The sequence below is a fragment of the Centropristis striata genome, chromosome 4, assembly GCF_030273125.1.
Source record: "Centropristis striata isolate RG_2023a ecotype Rhode Island chromosome 4, C.striata_1.0, whole genome shotgun sequence".
NCBI classification, from domain to species: domain Eukaryota; kingdom Metazoa; phylum Chordata; class Actinopteri; order Perciformes; family Serranidae; genus Centropristis; species Centropristis striata.
The window spans coordinates 42313202-42333480 of NC_081520.1; the positions used below are offsets into that span (position 1 = coordinate 42313202).

Here is a 20279-nt window from a genome sequence, read left to right on the forward strand (position 1 = left end):
GCAAGTGCTGGCTGCTCCTTCTTTATGAGTGGGAGAAAATGTGCAACTAACAAATATATCTAGAATGCATTCCTCTATCTTTGACAGCAGGAAGAACAAAATAACCGTTTTCTGCTTGTTATTCTCCAACTCTCTTCCTAGTTTCTCTGAACTTTATTTGATAGTAGCTTCTAATTAAAGATACACTTTTGGTGTGTGAAACAATGTAACAGAGTGATAATGCATGGTGGACTTATTGTTTCACCATTCCACAAACAAAAGCAGCTCCAGACAAACAGAGTTTATTCTTGTATTAAGTGTAACAGCAAACATCTCTTATCTGCTCGACCTCCTGTTTAATCTTAACTCTGATATATGAAACAGAAAGTGTCTGTAAATGATCAACATGGCTTTATAACCCTCGTTAAAGGCGGGATGCTGCTGCATCCCCGCCTACGTGTTTATTTGTGCGCGTCCCTGCGCTGCGCTGTAACTGCGCAGTGCACGCTGATCCAGAAGCTGAGCCTGCTGCTGGGACCTGCGCAGTGACGAGCAGCATGATGTGAAGATCTGTGTTGTTACATTGTTTCCTGCAAACAAGAAGAGAGAGGAAACAAAACATCCACATCTGCGCTGCAACACCACTCTTCTTCTCTTCTTTTGGGTTTAAGGAAACGCGCCCAAATCCAGATGTTTACTAAAGAAGGGATGCTGCAGCCACAGGGACAAGTGATGTGACGGATTAGTGGAACCACGAGGGCACCGAGGACCGCAACAGCGCCAATGAGTGCCTAGCGCTTTAACGAGCCGCAGAGGATCAGATCATCGGCCTTCAGGTGCTTTACGCGCAACGCGCAGCCGTGAAACAAGAGAAAGTATAACGGAGGTCCGGCTTCAGACAGAGGATGGTGGCGGAGATGGAGAGCTGCGGAGCCGCTTGTCACCTGGAGGACGGGTAAGACTTGCTGTTGTTTTTGTTGTTTTTTTCCGGGTCTCAGCGGGTCCAGAGACAACATGATGTCTGCAGAAGATGCGGCGCTAGAAATCGCGTCTCCCCAACACAGGAAGTGTTGTCTTTTGTTCTTGTCTCGTGTGTTTAATCAAGAAACACATCTACTATCATTGCTTCCTCATTATTAAAACGTATAGTTGATGGTGAGAGGAAGTAGGAACCTCTTTGCTGCTGTGTTGTTACATTGTGATGACTCACAACAACAGTCACATCATGCTGTCTGTGGAGATTAAAAAATAATGCATTATAAAGCAATAAGTCAAAGTTATATACTTAAGTTAGGTTAAGTTATTAAAACAATGCATAGTAATATTATGGGAGTAAAAAATAACCATCTGTCATGTGTTACTGTGAGTGGAGCAAGCACTCACATTTAACTTGCAGTTTTTAATTATGGTTGATGATGCTATAACAAAAACCATGTGTCATTTGTCACAAACATGTTTTACTAACATGCAGTGCTATTTAAAATAGTTGTCTTTTTATCAGAACAGAATTCATACCAGTATATTGAAGTTATACAATATTTCCTGTGTTTTGTACTGTCAAACCACAGACAGGTGAGGTGATGACTCATGGTCCTCTGGGGTTGCTGCTCTGTGGTTGCCAGGTGTCGTTTATCTGCTGCAGAGCTGGAAAAACCCTGAATGAACTACACCACACTGGGCTTTATAAACAGTGTACAACAGCCTTTAAAATATTTAGTGAATTAGAATTAATTGCCCATGAGAGCCACATACGCAGTTTATTTGAAAGGGAACTTTATTTGAGGACTAGTGGCAAGACAACACTTTGTGTTTATGTTTATGGCCCACATCATAGTGAAACCAGCGAGGTGTAATATTACTGTTTGAAAGCTGCAAATATCAACGGTTTTTATTGTGTATTTTGGTGTTGGAGATGCGGGGTAACCGACGGTTGTTTATCTCCACACACATGTCTTCACTCTTCATTGTGTTTATGAAAAGATGGAGGAAGCATGTAAAGTTTGTGGCTTTTATCTCTGAGCCAGATTCAGACCAACACCCTCACAGACTTTCTGTTATCAGCTTCTTCTGTTTGTGGGAGGAAGACAGAACAAGTGAGAGCAGAGAAAGTGTGAGAACGCATGCAGGGAGGTTATTTATTGTCTGAAAACATTTGAGTGAGGAAGGCAAACTTTGCTCTAAGGAAGAGTTGATTATAATGCCACCACCAGGCCGAGGTATTGTTATGGTGCAGCTTTCTGGCAGAGAGAGCGAGGTGACCTTGAAGAGGAGAAGAGGAGAAGTTTCCTGGACAGATGTGTGAAAACAAAGGAAACCACCGTGCCTTATCAGGATTAACAGATGCTAAATAAAAGAACACAGGCGTAATAATCTTCATTTCCTGATACATCATTTTGCTTTTGATCGCCTGGTTGAACTGAGGGAGTGAAGCAGGAAAAGATGCAGGGCGGGATGTGACCTACTTATCCACACATGCTGGTGGTGAACTCGTTCTTCTAGTGGGGTTGGCTCTCCTTCTTTCCCTCCTGACGGATCTCAGACGTGTTGCCTCTTGTTGAGGCTCAGAATGTGTCAACAGGTTGCTCCAGTCGTCTGCAGACACAACATCTGAACCATTGAACATGTTTATTACATGTTTGATAGTCGACATTCCTGAATAGTTGAACACAAATCAGGAGGAACTGGTGCTAGTGTACGCTGTGCAGGGCTGGCTGTTATGTCATGTTGTTGATATTAATGTTTTTCATGCAAAAGCAACAAATAGAAACATCTAAAACCAGGAAAAGACAACACTTGCCTTATTATGATATCAATATATCACAATTTCAATATCATATTGATAAATTGCGAATATGCATGGCATCAATGAGTTAGATGAGTTGTGATATGATCACATTATGATGCCACAGAATGTAAATAAACGATTAAGTTGATTATGAATCATCCGCCCTGCCTGTGTGTGTGTTATGATGACATAAAAACCAGTTTAGTCTGCTAGCTAAAGGACCAGCAGTATCTTTCCATGGCTGGCTTCCTGCACCATCACCACCTGCAGTGAAAGTGTGTCAGAGTGGGAGTGGGTGAAGGTGAATCTATCAGTGACAGGATGAGCTGCTGTCAGCAGTGTGAGAAAGTTAGATGCAGACACACACTTCCTGTTTTTGTATTGGGCAGCATGTGTTCCTCATCAAAAGCAGAAGTGGTGTCTGACAACAGGCTGCAGCTGCTCCATGCTCACTTTCTACCATAGACTGTATACGGGTGGTTAACGTGACGCTCAATTTTTGTGTTCCCAGTGACAAATATGACTAAAATTTGATAATATTTCAATAAAATTAATGTTTTAATATGCAGTTAATTCTTCTACATCTAATCCATCTGCAAACAATGAGTGTCGTTCTTCAACTATGCAAATATTCTGTTTTCAACATGACATTTGTCCACCGGTGCAACTGTCCTAGGTAGCATTACTTATCTTAAAACAACTGTAATTTAATGAAAAATTAATCTAAATACATTAAAATACTTGAATGCATGTCATACGAGTGTTTACTTATAGTCCGGCGGCTTAGGACCAGATTTGGGAAGAAAGGGGACACGTCGGACAAAAGCACCACATTTTTTCCACATTCTCTCTATCACTATAGGTTTCAATTTTTGGTAGGAGCCACTTCATCAAGATGGCAGATTGGAGATGGCAGCCATATAGAATCTATGAGAACCAGTATATCTTCTAAGCCACTAAGAAGGTAAATCTTAGTGTCAAAATCTACATTTTCTGGGTCAAAGAATAATTTAAAGCTACTGAGAATATCACTAGATGATCAAATAGATATGTTCATTTTGGCCATGTATTTACATAATTATTAGATTCCAAACATTTTCAGCTCAGGATTCTCTGCTGCAGCACTTGAAGCGAGTTGCCTACCAGTCTGGGTGAAAATGAACATATCTATTTGATCAAATAATCATCTAGTGATATTCTCAACAGCTTTAAATGATTCCTTTACTTTACTTTATATGGGTGCCATCTCGGATCGGCCATCTTGATGAAGTGGCTCCTACCAAAAATTGAAACCTATGGTGATAGAGAGCACGTGGAAAAAATGTGGTGCTTTATTGTCTATGTCCCCTTTATTTAGCTAAGCTGCCTGACTATTAATGAATCTAGAGGATATAAGTGTTAAGGTCCCTATGTAGAGTTATTATGACACATTATGACTGGTGTCCTCCTGGAGCAAAACGCCATGATGTCGATATAAAACAGGCATTAATGTGACCACCCCATTACTGAGAGGGGTCCTCCCAGAATCAGGAAGGACAGAAGAATCTCTGGACACAAGATCACTTCTGGCTCAAATGTTTTCATAATATTACTAATATTTCCGTGCAGTGTTGGAACTGGTCGTCTTAAGGTAGTCCTTTGGTACAACACAGTTTAAGTATTGATCTGAATATTTTTATCAATTTACATTGATTGATCATTGAAAATAATGTAAATTGATAAAAATATTCATAACTAATATGCCTTGGGCTTATCTATCTTATCTGTCCAATTCTCCATTCTCTGAATTAAATAATGACTTTCTTTATTTTGTTGCACCGGTGGACACATTTTAGGACTACCACACCAAAAAGTTAATAATATGCTAAATATATGAAGAATTAGAAATGGACACATTCAGTTTTGAATTATTCACATATAAGGGAATATAATTGTATGTCATTTGACATATATTTTTGAATTATTCTTTTTTTCACTTTGAATTTGAGTTCACGTCAACCACCCATAAACCTCTGAGTCCTCCTGTATTTGTCAGAACCTGGTCTCACAGAAATCCGTGGAATAGCCACGGAATCGCTCAAATTTCCGTGAAACTGACACGGATTTCGCTACAATGCAAGGTAATGACAATCATATCCCGTGGCTATTGGTTTGTTCCAAGTCACGTGACTTTCAAGGTCCCGGCGGTCAGAACAAAAAACATGGCGGACAGTTCTCTCATTTTTAGTGAAAAAATTAATATTTTGACTTAGTTTCTGCATAAAAATGGATTTTGATCACATTTCTAGCGAGAAATATATGTTTTATTTTCTAAATATTCACTCAGTGAATGTACATAATCACTTTGTATGTTGGAATAGCCACGGGATATGACTGTCATTAACTTGCATTGTAGCGAAATCCGTGTCAGTTTCACGGAAATTTGAGCGATTCCGTGGCTATTCCACGGATTTTGAGTTAAGAGAAATCCGTGGCTATTTCACGGATTTCTGTGAGACCATGTTGATTTGTCATCACACCTCCCAGACGTCCGTGACCTGAGTGTGATGTAAAGTTGTCTGAATATTTTCTCCTCTGCCCTCAGAGACGGAGATATCCCTGCTCTAGAAAACAAAGGTAAACATCAACACATTCTCATTCCTCTCCTCTCCTCTCTCTGCTCTTTCTCATTTCATTCTCTCACAGAGCTCACCGGGAATGCTCCGGCTGTCTGTGTTGTTGTTTTCTTACAGTGATTGTGTTGTTTCTCTGCTCTGCCTCCTGGTTTTAATATTTAAAAGGCATGCAACCTCCATCTATTATTCCTTACTACTTTTGTTTTCCTCCCTTCCTTTTTCCCTTCCCACCTTTCTCTCATTTCACTGTTGTGCCGCCCTGATTTGAATATCATTTTCCTTAAAGGGCAGCACCATGTATGCACTTAGAATATGATCTGTGTTTTTTCTGTCTTTGTAATACTGCACCACAGTACACAAACATTTACTTTTTCAGATACATTTGCTTTTTGGCCTTTGAGTTACCACATAGTTGTTGTTTTTTTACCTTTTCCGGCATCAGAAAGTACTTAAATTAGATAATAAATACTGCCTCCTAATAACGATTACAATACACCAACTCAAAGAACTACCAATACAGATTACAGATCCACGATAAGTAAAGTAACACTTTCATACCACACTGTGTGTTTTTCTGTAAGTTAAATGGAGGTAAATGGAGACTCTGGTGCTGTTGATGGCTGGCCACGTCGTTATAAATAGAACAGATAGTAGAGACACTGATTTTTATAATAACATTGACCAATTCAATTCAGTTCAACTTTATTTATAGAGCGCATTTCATGCACAAGGCAGACTCAATGTGCTTCACAATGGATATACATAATTACAGTTAAAAAACAAAACAAAACAACAGAAAACAAACAAAAACAAACAATTAGAAAAAATCAATTACAAATTAATTGAAGAGTGCAGGTAGACAAGCTCTGCCATATTCACCACATACACACTTACTTCCTCACACATGTGCACCCACTCCCACAACCACACACACACACACACACACAGTTCAACCGAATGCTGTTGAAAAAAGATAGGTTTTAATCTGTTTTTATAACAGTTTATAACTACTGATGCGGCATGTATTTGGCAGTATTTTAAAATCGATTCTTGTTCTAACGGGTAACCAGTGCAAAGATTTAAGAACGGGTGTGATGTGTTGATGTTTCTTGGTGCCAGTGAGAATACGCGCAGCTGCATTTTGAATTAGTTGTAACCTATGAATACTTGATTTGGAGATTCCAGTGAATAAACCATTACAGTAATCTAATCTACTTGTTATAAATGCGTGGATTAATTTTTCTGAGTCGGATTTTGACAGAAAGCCTCTCAATTTAGAGATATTTTTGAGATGATAGAAAGATAATCTGGTGATGTGGTTGATATGACTTCTGAAATTTAGATTGCTGTCGATAATTACACCCAGATTCCTTGCTTCAGTTTTGCTGTTGAGAGAGAGAGAGAGTTGAGATGTGCTGCAATTTTCTGTCTGTGAGCCTGTGCACCAAAGATGAGTATTTCTGTTTTGTCTTTGTTTAGTTGTAAAAAAGCACCAGGACTGCTCGATTTTGGCAAAAATCATAATCACGATTATTTTTGGTCAATATTGAGATCCTGATGATTTAACACAGTGTATTTATTGAACTTTTTAAAATGTGTCCTTTTAACAGTAAAAACTCTGAAAAACAAATACAGTTTAATATGTATGAATAATATATATAAATATACATTTAAATAGATAATAAGTAAAAATAGATAAGATCAACCGTGTTGTAACTTTAGTGCACTTTGAACACCTACTGAAAACTATTGAACATAATATTCAATATATAAAGATAATAGATAAAAACAAAGTAGACCAAAATAAATGAGATAAAAAAATGTTGTATTTCACTGTCACAACCTACTGAAAACATAAACTAAACATATTCACATTTTGGTAAACTATATTCAATGTACTACACTCAGTGATAATTGCACCACTGTAAAAGAAATATGGATCTATAACAGAAGAAAAAAAAAGAAAGCTTCATTGTGAAATGAAATGCGGCACAATAAGTGTTTTTTTATTTATTTTTAATCTCGGATCGTGTTATTTTTATAATCATTGGAAGCCAGAGTCCAAATTAAAATGAATCACCCCCCTAGACATAATCCACACAAAGGTTAAGAGCCACTGCTGTTCACCACACGTCCAGTCATTGTTTTAGCTCTTTCTTTAGACCAGCTATTCTCAACCTTGGGGTCGGGACCCCTATTGAGGTTGCGAGATGATTTCTGGGGGTCGCCAAATCATTTTGCAAGTCAGCTCTGTCTCCACTGTGTTAAAGTGTTCATGTGTTAATGTGTTTTAGTCTTTTTGGTCATTTAATGTCTTTTTTTGGTCATTTTGTGTTGTTTTTTTTTGTCATTTTGTGTCTTTTTTGGTCATTTTGTGTCTTTTTTTGATCATTTTGTGGTCAATTTGTGTCTTTTTTGGTCATTTTGTTTCCTTTTTTGTCATTTTGTGTCTTTTTTTGTCATTTTGTGTCTTTTTTGATCATTTTGTGTCTTTTTTGATCATTTTGTGTCTTTTTGGTCATTTTGTGTCTTGTTTTGATCATTTTGTGGTCATTTTGTGTCTTTTTTGATCATTTTGTGGTCAATTTGTCTCTATTTTTGGTCATTTTGTGTCCTTTTTTTGGTCATTTTGTGTCTTTTTTGGGTGATCTGAACTGTGCGTGTGAGATTGTGTTCAGTGAGTGGGGGTCGTGGACAACATGCATGTTAAATTGGGGGTCGCGACTCAAAAAGGTTGAGAACTACTGCTTTAGACCAGCAGATGGCAGCCAAGACCCATGAAACTATCAAACCCTTAGAGCTGTAAACAAGTATGTGTGTGTTTGTGTTTCCACATGCATGTGTGTGTGTGTGCGGGTGTTTTATCTCCACCTTGTTTGTCAGTCTGATGAAGGGAAGCGGCCATGCCAGACTGAAGAGGGATGCCTGCTGGCTCAGATGAGGCAGCAGCAGAGAAAGAGAAAGAGATTGGCCATAGGAGGCATATGAGGACGAGGAGAGAGGGATGGAGGAGGGAGAGAGCAGAGGGAGGTGAAGCAGACAGATCGAGCAGAGAGGAAGGAGAGATTGATGAGGGAGGTGCTGCGAATGGAGCAGTGATGGCAGCATCTGCTTGTTAGTCTAAGATAAAACTCTGTGGGCCAGAGAGGATGGGCTCGTCCATTAGCCGGCCAGGCATGCAGCCAGATGGCCCGGCCCACGGACCTCCACTGCTGCTGGGAGGAGAGAGGAGCAGCAGCTCCTCTGGACCCGTCGCACAAATGTGCCAGAATGTTAATGCATGGCACTTACCACAGGCTTCTTCACAGGGAGCCACAGTTCAGCTGCTAAGAAATGAGAGATATGTAGAACGCTGGTGGTGTAAGTCAGACATGCTGAGGGCTTTTTCTGATGAGTAATAGGGATAAAAACACACAAACGCAGAAGTAAAAGTCGAGGTCCCTCTCTGGGGCGGCACCTCTTATGGAAGAGTCCCAGTGACAAAAGGTACAACTCTGTACTTGGACTCTTTTTCTGACTTTTCAAACTATACAAGGCTATCTGTTATTATTTCCTTATTTTACTGTACCTGTGGCTGTGTCTCTGCACTGAATGGGCTTTGATGTGGGAGAAAGTAAAGAAGAAGAATATTTATAACACACATTTCCCCCCGAAACAGAAACAGATTAGTTGGCAGAAAATTACTAGTGACAGATACTAGCTTCATATATTATTGGAGGCTTTTAGTTTCTGTTTTGACTGCAGTTATGTTTCCTGTTCAGATTAAAATAGCACAAGGTAGAAGAACTTTTAATTGATTTATTTTTTAGCATAAACCTACAGACTATAGTTGGTCATACATTTACTGCAGGGCAATATAATAACCACAGAAATGGGGATGGTGATAGCACCACTAATGACTAATAGGATGGGAATTTACAATGATATAATAATTTGTCTTCACATTTGAGATCATTGCGTGACTTCTAACCTCAAAACAATTACTAATTTGTTTCAGAAAACCAGACAGAAAGTGACAGCAGCAGTTCAGGTAAGAACAAATATCACACCAGTTTAATCATTTCACATTTAAATCCCCTTTTTCATTTACATTGGAAATGTTTGAACTGTCACTGAGGTGGTAGGAGCCAATCTGCTATTATTTATGACGCTTGTCGATGTTCCATATTATACACGGTTGCCCATAAAGTTGGAAAATTTTAGTTTATTTCAGCCACAATCCTGTTAATTGTAGTTTCATTTTCATTGTGAAATGTTTGGAAGACATTGCGTAGTAAGGAAGAGAGGTTAAAAAAGATTTAATTCCAACTTCATGAGCAGCCATGTAATTACTCAGTATTTTTTTAAACATTTAAACTTTGTGGCATGAATCCCTTACTCATTGGATACACATACCACGGTGCAAAACCAAAACATTTGCGATTTTAAGATAATTTAGTTGTTAATGCAGCCTTATTACTGCAGTTAGACTTGTCTCCAGTATTTATTTGGCATTAAACGACAGACTAGTACAACACACTTCCTGCTGCCCCGTCAGGTCTGGAAGAATTGTACATACTGTAGAAAAAATAGGATCCATCAGATTTTCAGATCTATAGCATGGACTTGGTACTAAAGCATCGCTTCACTCTGCATCCTTATCCCTTACATATTGATTTATCGCACAGAGAACGCAGGAACATCCACTGAGGAGAGCTCAGAGGAGGACGATGAAGAAGAGGATGAGGATTCTGGTGAGAGAAACACTGTTTCACAGATCATACATTTAAAGAATAGTGGCACATTTTATGATATTATTCGATCTCTTGCAGAGAAGTAGATGAGAAGATTGTTACTGCTTTAATGTTTGTATGATACAAAACTATAGTTTGATAATGGTTAGCTTAGCTTGGCATATAAAAATAGACCCAGGCTAGCTGTTTCCAATCCATGTCCCAAACTGAAGGATCTGGCTGCTGGTGGTAGCTTCATATTTTTAGTAAAGACATAACTTGTGTTGGTTTTCTCATCCATCTCAGCAAGCAGAGAAACTATTCCTTTAATATTTAGTTACTCACACTCCTTTCTCTCGGCAGAAGGCCTTGCTGAGAAGGATGGAGGAGAGGAAGGTAAGAACCACCAACCTTCTTATCCATCCTGGAAAATCTTTGCTGTTGAAGGATTTAACCAGATATAAGATGAGTGTTTAACTCTCTCCTTCATGTTCTCTGCAGAGCATGAAGAGGCCGGAGCAGACGAGTCTAGAAATGGTGCGACACTTCATAAAAAACTACACAACATCAATACTTGTCAGACTAAGAAACTCTAAATCTGCTTTTTAAAACTTGTCTTGTTTGTTGTTTACATCCAGATGGCCATGTCAGCTTGTTGTCATAGTAACCATGGTTTTAGTGGTAATAACTCAGCTGATTATATCTTCAACCGCACCTTAATGGCAGCCATACTACATAATTACGCCACAGAATGTCGGACTCTGCTGTCTGTTTTTGGAGCTGAGCGTGCTCCACCCTCGCTCACCACCAGAAAGTGGCCCACAATTAGACAAGTTTGTCAAGGGTGTCTTCCTCTTAACTCAAGCATCAGCATGATTTTACTATGATAATATTTGATTATTTCATCCTGTAGATCCAGTCACAGGACCTGAAGCAGAGGCTGTAAATGGGAAAGGTAAACAGCTTGTAACTGACGTTGCAGCACAATGAATTTTGTGGAGAAAGTGTCTGTAAATGACAGCTTGTTTGTTTTTTATACTTCCTGACAGATGAAAGGAGCTTCAGATTCTGCTGTGAAAAATGTAAAGCCATCCAGCAGGTGAGTTCAGAAAGCAGCTGTCGATCTGACAAAATGTAGTGATTTTAAATGTCTTGTCTGTCTTTTATTTATTAATAATAATAATAATAATAATAATAATACATTTAATTTATATAGCGCTTTTCTAGACACTCAAAGACGCTGAACAGGAAATAGGGTTGGACAGAACAGGAAGACAGGGATGGAAGAATTAGCGATTAACCCGTCCGTACATACACATAAACATACAGACAATAAACTTCAGATGGAGATTTCATATCTGTATATATGTCCGTGCGTATGTATGTGGAAGTTCGTGTGTGTAAGAGCTGGTGAGTCGCCTCGCCTGGCATCCCAGTCAGCCTCAGTTCGCAGGAATGTCATAGTAATAACACAGCAGGTTGCCATGGAGACAGCCTTGGTCAGGTTCCAGACAGAGTCAACCATCAGCAGGTGTGTGTGGGAGGTCAGGGAGGAGGTGGAGAGCGTCTCACTGCAGGGTTCCTCCAGAGGAGTTGGTGATTCCAGTAGCAGCCTTGAGGCCAGAGCTGGTATAAACTGGATCAGACTGGGATTGTTTGCGTTTAGGGCGAGTGGTCGTATTCAATTTACACGACTGCTCTCCTTGTCCATTCTGGTCTCCGAAATGATCCATTTGCCTTCATGAAGCCGTCAGCTTCTCCATGATGTTATCCATATTGAGGTTTACAGTCACAGCTCTGCCCACCGCTTCAATCATCTCAGCAGCCTCATGGGGCTTTGGACAGTTGTCACCGTTTCTCTACTCCTTGATAAACCAGGGCAATGCCTAATCCAATCAGCCAAAGACCTGTAATCATGGTTCAGAATAGGTAGATGTCTTCAATGTCCTCCATGGAAAGCCCACCTGTCCCGGCAGGACAGGAGGACCCCTGAGCCCAGGCTTCTCCTCCAGAAGATAGTGTCAGTTGCGCTGAGAGACCAGTTGATCAAATCCATGATTTTTAGTTTTGGAGAGCAGTGCAGAGAGAGTCTCTCAAAATATAAGACAGAAGACGAGATGAGAGGAGCGAAGCAGGGAAGATAGGGGAGAGAAGAGACTCCTTTACTGATCCTTTACTAAAATATCACATTAAAAATGAGTTTGTGCTACAGATTATGTACTTTGTATGAGCACTAATATAATGTGTCAAAATCTGTACTCCTTATGGAGAAAGTTCTGTTCTGTAAGTAGTTCTCATACTCTTGTGATCAAAAACATTGATCTAAATCTCAGTTCTGAGTCTGTTCTGTAAATAGGTTTCAAATTTTTTTTTAGCAACTTCTTAATAACCCATAATCAATTTCAGGCTCTAATTATCAACTTCCAGTTAGGACCATCATCCTCTTCTGGTTTAAACTCTGCCTGTTTCGAGTACAAATTCAGATAATTTAATTTATGGAACAGATGTGGGTAATGGTGTTCTCATCTCTAGATTTTATAATTATCCAAACAAATAAACAAATTGTTTGTTCGACAGAGCCACGGCAATGAGCTGGTTACCCCGAGGAGGATCTCTAAGGGACGCTTACAGTGAGGACCTGATCTCATAATGCACATTTAAATTACTCTGCACCTGCAGCATCACTGAGTGTGTGTGTGTGTGTGTGTGTGTGTGTGTGTGTGTGTTTCAGGGTGCAGCTGGAGGGAGAGGGCTCATACGAGTGTTCGGTCACCGGCCTGGTGTTTGAAGCATCGGAGCGGGTTCTGGTTCGGTACTCAGTCTTGTCCTGGTCCAAGTTCGGTGCGTTCCTGCGGGACTCTTGGAAGTTTGCGGGACCCATCTTTAACGTGGACACAGTCAATAAGGACGCCTCCGTCCTCCGCTCCATCCAGTTCCCTCACTCCGTCTGCCTCTCTGGTGAGAATAACACCAGGACTGCTCCATATATAATTCATGATTATGATCTTGACTTCCTGTGGCCCATAAGGCAATGTTATGAACATCAAACACTTCCAACAAAGATGTCCCCTGGAGGTTGTCTTGAATTGGCATCAAGGTAAAGGTGCCATCCCTGATTAATTATGACCCATCTGAAGGCCTTTACACTAAACCGTTAATTTTAGTGATAGTCATAATCTTTTATCTATGATTTAAATCGGCTCCAGGTGAAACATAAAACCCTCTACTTGCCTGTTATCATCACTCAGATCCAGACAATGAGATGACATTCAGCGTGCTGCACATGAAGAACAACCGTCCGCTCATCGAGCCGACGGCGGACCACTCAGGGAGCCACGTGAAGTGGAATGTGACGTCCCTGTCCCCCGTGGGTCCCATCATCCAGACCAGCCAGTCTGTGGAGCACCACGGGGTGGTCCTGGTCTACAAGCAGCAGGGCAGCGACCACAACAACTACAGCTTCCACGTCTACCTGGCCACCAACAGCGCGTCGGACATCAAGGTAAGGCTCTTATCTACATCTATTTATCTATATCTTTCCTACTTTAATAAAAAAAAAAAACATGTCGGGAAAGGGCTCCGAGTCGTGTTCGAACCCAGGACACCCGCTGGCAAGGACAAGGCGTCTGTGTATTCTCTACCAGGTGTTCCACTTGGACAGTTTACTTTTCACCAGATAACGAGCCAAACCTGACCCGACCTGCAGATCATCAACTTTATCACTACAGTTAGACAATCATCAGGACTGAGACAAGGAGCTGTGTGTGTGTGTGTGTGTGTGAGAAGCTGGACTTTTTCACACAATGTTTCTGTAACTTATGAAGTTAATATTGCTTCAAAACTGCTTTATCACTTTTTAGGCCGGGTACCAAAATTCAATACTTTAATAATGCTAATAATAATAATAATAATAATATATAGTGTGTGTGTGTGTGTGTGTGTGTTACATATGTGCAAAGGAGCTGAAAAATCAAAGTAAAGATTTGTACCACAATATGCAATGGTGTGATTATGTTTTGTAAAAATAGATTTTATAAGATTGGTATTGATGAAGTATTGTTCAGGAACCGATGTCAAACTTTTCTGAATCCTCAGCCCTGGTCACTTTTTGACCTACTTATCTAAACTGCAGTATTATCTCTAACCCACCCAGGACCTGGTGGGTCCTGGTGGGTCCTGGTGGGTTCAGGTGGAGCATCACTACCTTCGTCTGGTGTCGGACTTTAAAGATTATTTTTTGGCATTTTTTGCTTTATATTATTGAAAGTGATAGATAGAAAGTGGGTGATAGAGGGGAAGACATGTGGCAAAGGGAGCTCAGGCCGGATTTGAACCCGGCTCCGCCGCAGCAGGACTCAGCCTTAGTGGTAACGTTCTACCAGTGTGAGCCACCGGGACGCCCCTGCTGTCGGACTTTACTTGCATTTTTCGAACTGACGTGATTTTTGGAATCGTGTTGACATTTCTCCAAAACCTCCTGTAGTTGTGGAATCCCACTTTCACTCAAGAATTTTTACTCAAGTCTGAGTAAACTATTTTTCATACCAGTACCAGTATCATGAGTGAAAAAGCACCTTGTTTTTTCTTGTTGCTTCCACCGTTTCTCTCCTGATATGACTGGATACTGTACCCGCAGGCCATGTCACATGCTTTTAAATGCACTTCTTATGCCCAGCTTCTCGTATTACCATTCCTTACTCATGTGGATTTAAAAAGGTTAAAGATCCACTTTAAAATTTAAGAATGAGCCAAGTCATTGGTTGTCAAAGTGACAACCCGCTCGTGACTCGGCATATTTACTGTTTTATTCTAGGAATTTTTCCTTTGACATGTGAGAGCCGAAGGAAAACAAAACCGACCAAAAAACCCATAAACCATCACCTGAGTCTCCCTGAAATTCTCAATCACAACTTACAATACTGTCAATTGGTTACTGGGTAAAACTACAGCAAAAAGCCCTACCTATGAAATGATGTGTGGAAAAAATAGAACAGAATCACAGACAAAAGACAACTTTCACTTCTTTATTCATTGGCTTTGATGCTGCAACTGCACAGAGTCTGCACAGCATTTCCAGTTTTGTGTAAGACGCTGAAGCAAGAAACTTATTCTGATGAGGTTATACACTATATCGCAATGCAAAAAAAACAAAAAAAACTATACTATATTGTTGAAAAGCAGAAGTTTCATCACATGGTCAACAAATTTGGTCTAGAACTTCATAACAATCACCTAATACGAGCGAGCACATGAGGTGGAAGAGAGACGAGTAAAAAATAAACATGTGTGCCTGAAGAAAACCTACGTATATATATATATATATATATATATATATATAACCTTTACCTAAAACAGGTGGAAAACTACCAATGAATCAACCCAAATCACCAGTAAGATCAGTTTTTAGAAAGAGAATTGAGAACTGAGAGTGTATAAAATAAATCCAACACTAGCAGTAACTGCAAGAGAGTTTTTTGAAATGTTGAAGTGCCCTCTCATCTGCATGCCAAGTGACCTTTAATATCAGGAAGGCAGCATTCTTCTACACATAATTCTCCCTTTTTGACATTTGTTGCTATTGCAACATTTTGTAAATGAATGAATTCCATTTAGAACAGTACGCTGAAATGGGAAATGAAATGGGAATTGTGTGTGCAAGTTGTAACTGCAGTGGGTAAAAAAAAAGTAAAACTATTTTGTTAAGTTTTTTTTCCGGATTAACAAGAATGCTGGGAGGTCGGGGGTTAATGATTTCAGCTCTGATATGATGTTTTCATGACCTTTTTATCAACTTCAGAAGTACCAGATGGACTCATTACTGAAATTTCCCTTGGGGATAAATGAATAAATTCTGAATTTGACCATATTACCCACTACTTTCTTGGTTTAAATGAAGCTTTACACCCTTAAAATCCAGATTCCTCTTGAGTCCCTGTGAAGCTTTGACGGCCTCCAGCTTGGGAACCAGTGGCCTTTATTAATAGAATTAATAAGCTTAATATAACAACAGATCTGTTGGAGATGTAAGTTCTGATGAAGTGTCATAATTAATCTTAATGTTGATATGACACACTGATATATCAGCCAGAGGTTTCTAAAGAAAAGTGAAAAGTGAGCCAGAAAGTGACTGAAGGCGGCAACACCTTTCATTATGAATAACTTTAAGCCTAAATATGTTTTTGAATGTGAGTTGTATAAAAAACAGCCCCATTCAGTTGTCATGAACGGGAAAATTAGCTTTAGAGATGAAAACTGTCTTTGTACCAGGCTGTAAACATGTTTAGATAGATAGATAGATAGATAGATAGATAGATAGATAGACAGATAGATAGATAGATAGATAGATAGATAGACAGATAGATAGATAGATAGATAGACAGACAGACAGACAGACAGACAGATAGATAGATAGATAGATAGATAGATAGATAGATAGATAGATAGATAGATAGATAGATAGATAGATAGATAGATAGATAGATTTTTAACATAGGAGTCTACGGGGTTTTGCTTTTGGATCCAGCCTCAAGTGGCCATTTAAGGAACTGTGTTGATTTCATATTTCAGAAAGAAATCAGTTTTCAGCAGCATGTGATATTCTGTATGTGAAGTTTGATTGTATTTGTGGTACTAACTTACAGTACACTAGAAGTATTGTGCAGGTCTATATACTTATAGTTGACTAACTCTTAATAATGACTGGTGAGGGACATTATGAAAGTGAGAAAACTGTCTCTCTGTCTGCATTAATGACCTTATCAAACGCCCTCTCATGTAGTTATAGTAATTTCCAGGTAAATCATGTCAGTGGTATTTGGGAATTGTCTTATTTCCATTGGTTACAGTAACTGCATTACGTAATCCTCACAGCTACATGGCAACATGCTCAGTCATTTTCTGCTGCTGAAGTCACTCAGGAAGTGTGTTTGTGGTGTCTGAGCATGTGCAACTGGAGAATGATCATACTTCATTTTTTGTAACTGGTATATGTAGCAGTTCCTTAAAATGTAGTAATTTGTGTTTTTTGAGCAGAAGACGCCTTCAGTTTTTTTCCACTACGACTATGGAAAAAGTGTTTTGTTGAATGTATTGAATCACCGTTCAGACTTCTCATCACACTGTAAGGATGCCACTGATCTTCCTGCTGTCCTTGTATTAAACAGGATATAGCTAAACAGGTGCGGGGCTACAAGAAGCGCTACATCCAAATAGAAAAACCTCCCACCACCAGCAAACTGGACGAGGGGACGTACCGTCTGCTGAGCGAGCCGGAGGGAGACATCAAACCTCAGGTGTGTCTCCGCTCACGTTCACAACACAATCATACAGTACAGGCCAAAAGTTTGGACACACCTTCTCATTCAATGCGTTTCCTTTATTTTCATGACTATTGACATTGTAGATTCATCAAAACTATGAATGAACACATGTGGAATTATGTACTTAACAAAAAAGTGTGAAATAACTGAAAACATGTCTTATATTCTAGTAAGCAAAGGGTGGTTACTTTGAGGAATCTAAAATACAAGACATGTTTTCAGTTATTTCACACTTTTTTGTTAAGTACATAATTCCATATGTGTTCATTCATAGTTTTGATGCATTCAGTGAGAATCTACAATGTAAATAGTCATGAAAATAAAGAAAAACGCATTGAATGAGAAGGTGTGTGTCCAAACTTTTGGCCTGTACTGTATACAGGATATGCATTGGATTTAGAATTTAATTGTGAAAATGTAATATATGTTTATGTGTCTCTGTGCAGGATTTGAAGTTCACCCTTGCGGTGACGAAGATGAAAGGCTACTTTGAAGCTTTCTTTGAGCAGGCGCCTCCCTTTAAACTGTCTCTCATAGAGATCAACACGGAGGAGACCGTGTGGTCAGCCACCATCAGAGAAGGTACCACTGCACTTAGTCTCTCAACATGTTGATGATGATCTGGAGGTGGAACAGTTCCAAGATTGGAAATGTTTAAACTGCCACTGAGGTGGAAGGAGCCAATCTGCTATTATGTATGACGATTGTCGACTGTTCCATATTATACACGGTTGCCCGTAAAGTTGGAAATGTTTTGTTTTTTTCAGTCACAATCTGTTAATTGCGGTTTCATTCTCATTGTGAAATGTTTGGAAGAGATTGATCAATAAAGTTTTGAGAAGATATCCACTTTATCTCTCAATAATAAATCACATTGTCACAATCATTTCATGGAAAGAGGTAAAAAATATTTTAATCCAACTTCATGGGTGACCGTGTATAATGAATGATCACTTCCATTGATTTTATCTTAGTTTATTTCAGTGATCAAAGAATTCCACAATATCTGTGTCAAGTTGTTACACAACCAGAAACAGCTTCCAGAGCTCATCATCACTCCATCACTGTGCATCCTGCACTATATAATTACAAAACTCCAGTGATAAACAAAAATATTTGCCAAATATATACCAACAATGAATGACTTCATCTGACAAAATGAATAGTTGTTAGTTCTGTGAATGTATACAATATTCTGAGTAGCTAAGTTAAATATAGCACATATTTACCAGAACATTTAAGTTCTTACAAATAATAAGGACATTGCTAAAAATGGTTGTAATCAGTTTGAAAAGTCATGTTTTTTCATGTTTATCAGACAGGAAACACTGATTTTTATCTGCTAAACAAGCGTCCACTGCTCTCTTTCTTCATGTAGTTTGGTTTCTCCTGCTGATCACTGTGTTTCTCTCTCTGCTCCTCTACTAGGTGACTGTGTGGATAACATAGAAAAGACGCCAAGGAAAAGGACAAACAGTAAGCCTCTTGTTTTTCTCATTTTTTTTCTCAGATTTGATTTTTCCAAATTACAATGACTCCCATCACTTATCTCTCTGATAGGCCGACAGAGGAGCAGCAGCCCGTCAGAAGAAGAAACAGCCTGTAAGAGACCTCGATGGCAGGATGAAGCAGGTGAGTTTCACCTCTTTATTAACCCATTGACGCCGGGAAAGCATTACCGCATTTCTACCATTAAAACCGGGAGCGCTGTTGCATCACTCTACCATTGAGGCCGTTATTATTATTATTATAATTATTATTTTTTTATTACAGTAGGCTAATGAGAACTATGTCTTGTTCTTCCAGTGGTCATATCATGTTAGCATCTTGCTAATGGGCATGTATTAGTATTATGCATAGGATGTTTTATTCAGTCAAATGTAACATTTGCTGAGTTTGTTGTTTTTTTAAAAAACTTTATTGAAGGTTTGGACAAATAAACTCAACTTCATATGAAAGCCATGGATATAAGCTCTCAAATACTTTTTGAATTTAATTTTTATCTGCTACAGAGGCTGAAAAATCTATTATTTAGTAGGTGTTGAATTTCCAGAAAAACTTCAGGTTTTAGGGGGTCATTTGAAAATCGCCCAGAGGTTTTACAGGCATTTTTTTCCAGGCGCTTTAGGCCTTAATGGGTTAACTGCTGATTTAAGAAGACAGCAGAAACCAGTCCACACCTGAACTACTTCCACATGCACCTGTCTGTCTAAAATTATACTGAAATAAAGTAGCTGTGCGTCTTTTCCCAGACGGAGTGAAACCAGCCGTGCCTCCGGCCCAGAACCTGTCGGAGAAGCAGCTCCTGCAGGTGGCCAAGCGGCTGGGGAAGGAGTGGAAGCAGGTGGCCATCTATCTGGACCTGAACTCCAGGGAGCTGGACGACATCCAGGCAGCGGAGAAGGATGTGACCATGCAGAAGCTGAAGATGTTGGTGGAGTGGAAGAGCAGGAGGCCGCCAGGAGAGGCCACGGCCTTCCACCTGTGGAAGAGTCTGGAGGAGCTGGATGACTTACCTGCTGAGGTCCATCAGACGCTGCAAGGTAACAAACACCACCTAAGGCAGGGGTGTCACACTCTAATACACAGTGGGACAAAATGTAAAACTTGGACAAAGTCGCGGGCCAACACTGATATTTATTGAAAAAATTGACCTAAACAAGTTCAAACAAAATGGAAAAAGCAAAGCTTGATATAACTTAATATTGCAAATATGCAAAATCGAATATCAAATAAAACAAACAAACACATCAATGGCATTCATTTCTTAAATAAAATTTAAATAAAAATCGTATGTCCCTTTATTTTATATGCGGCCTTCTTTAAATTTAAATTTAACAGTAATCTTTTTCCACAGGCTAAAAATAAA

The 20279-nt window shown here is 39.4% G+C and overlaps 1 protein-coding gene across 1 annotated transcript; it reads left to right on the forward strand.

Annotated features, from left to right (window-relative positions):
* Positions 1-552: 552 nt before the first annotated feature.
* Positions 553-18945, forward strand: si:dkeyp-97b10.3 (NACHT, LRR and PYD domains-containing protein 1a allele 5). The gene is made up of 14 exons (XM_059332172.1): positions 553-934; positions 5349-5380; positions 9377-9409; positions 10047-10112; positions 10455-10487; positions 10593-10628; positions 11005-11046; positions 11141-11190; positions 12669-12721; positions 12823-13049; positions 13340-13593; positions 17255-17383; positions 17857-17992; positions 18839-18945. Exons 1-14 carry the CDS (start codon positions 885-887, stop codon positions 18943-18945), a joined length of 1248 nt encoding a protein of 415 aa, XP_059188155.1. The 5' UTR covers positions 553-884.
* The last annotated feature ends 1334 nt before the right edge of the window (positions 18946-20279 follow it).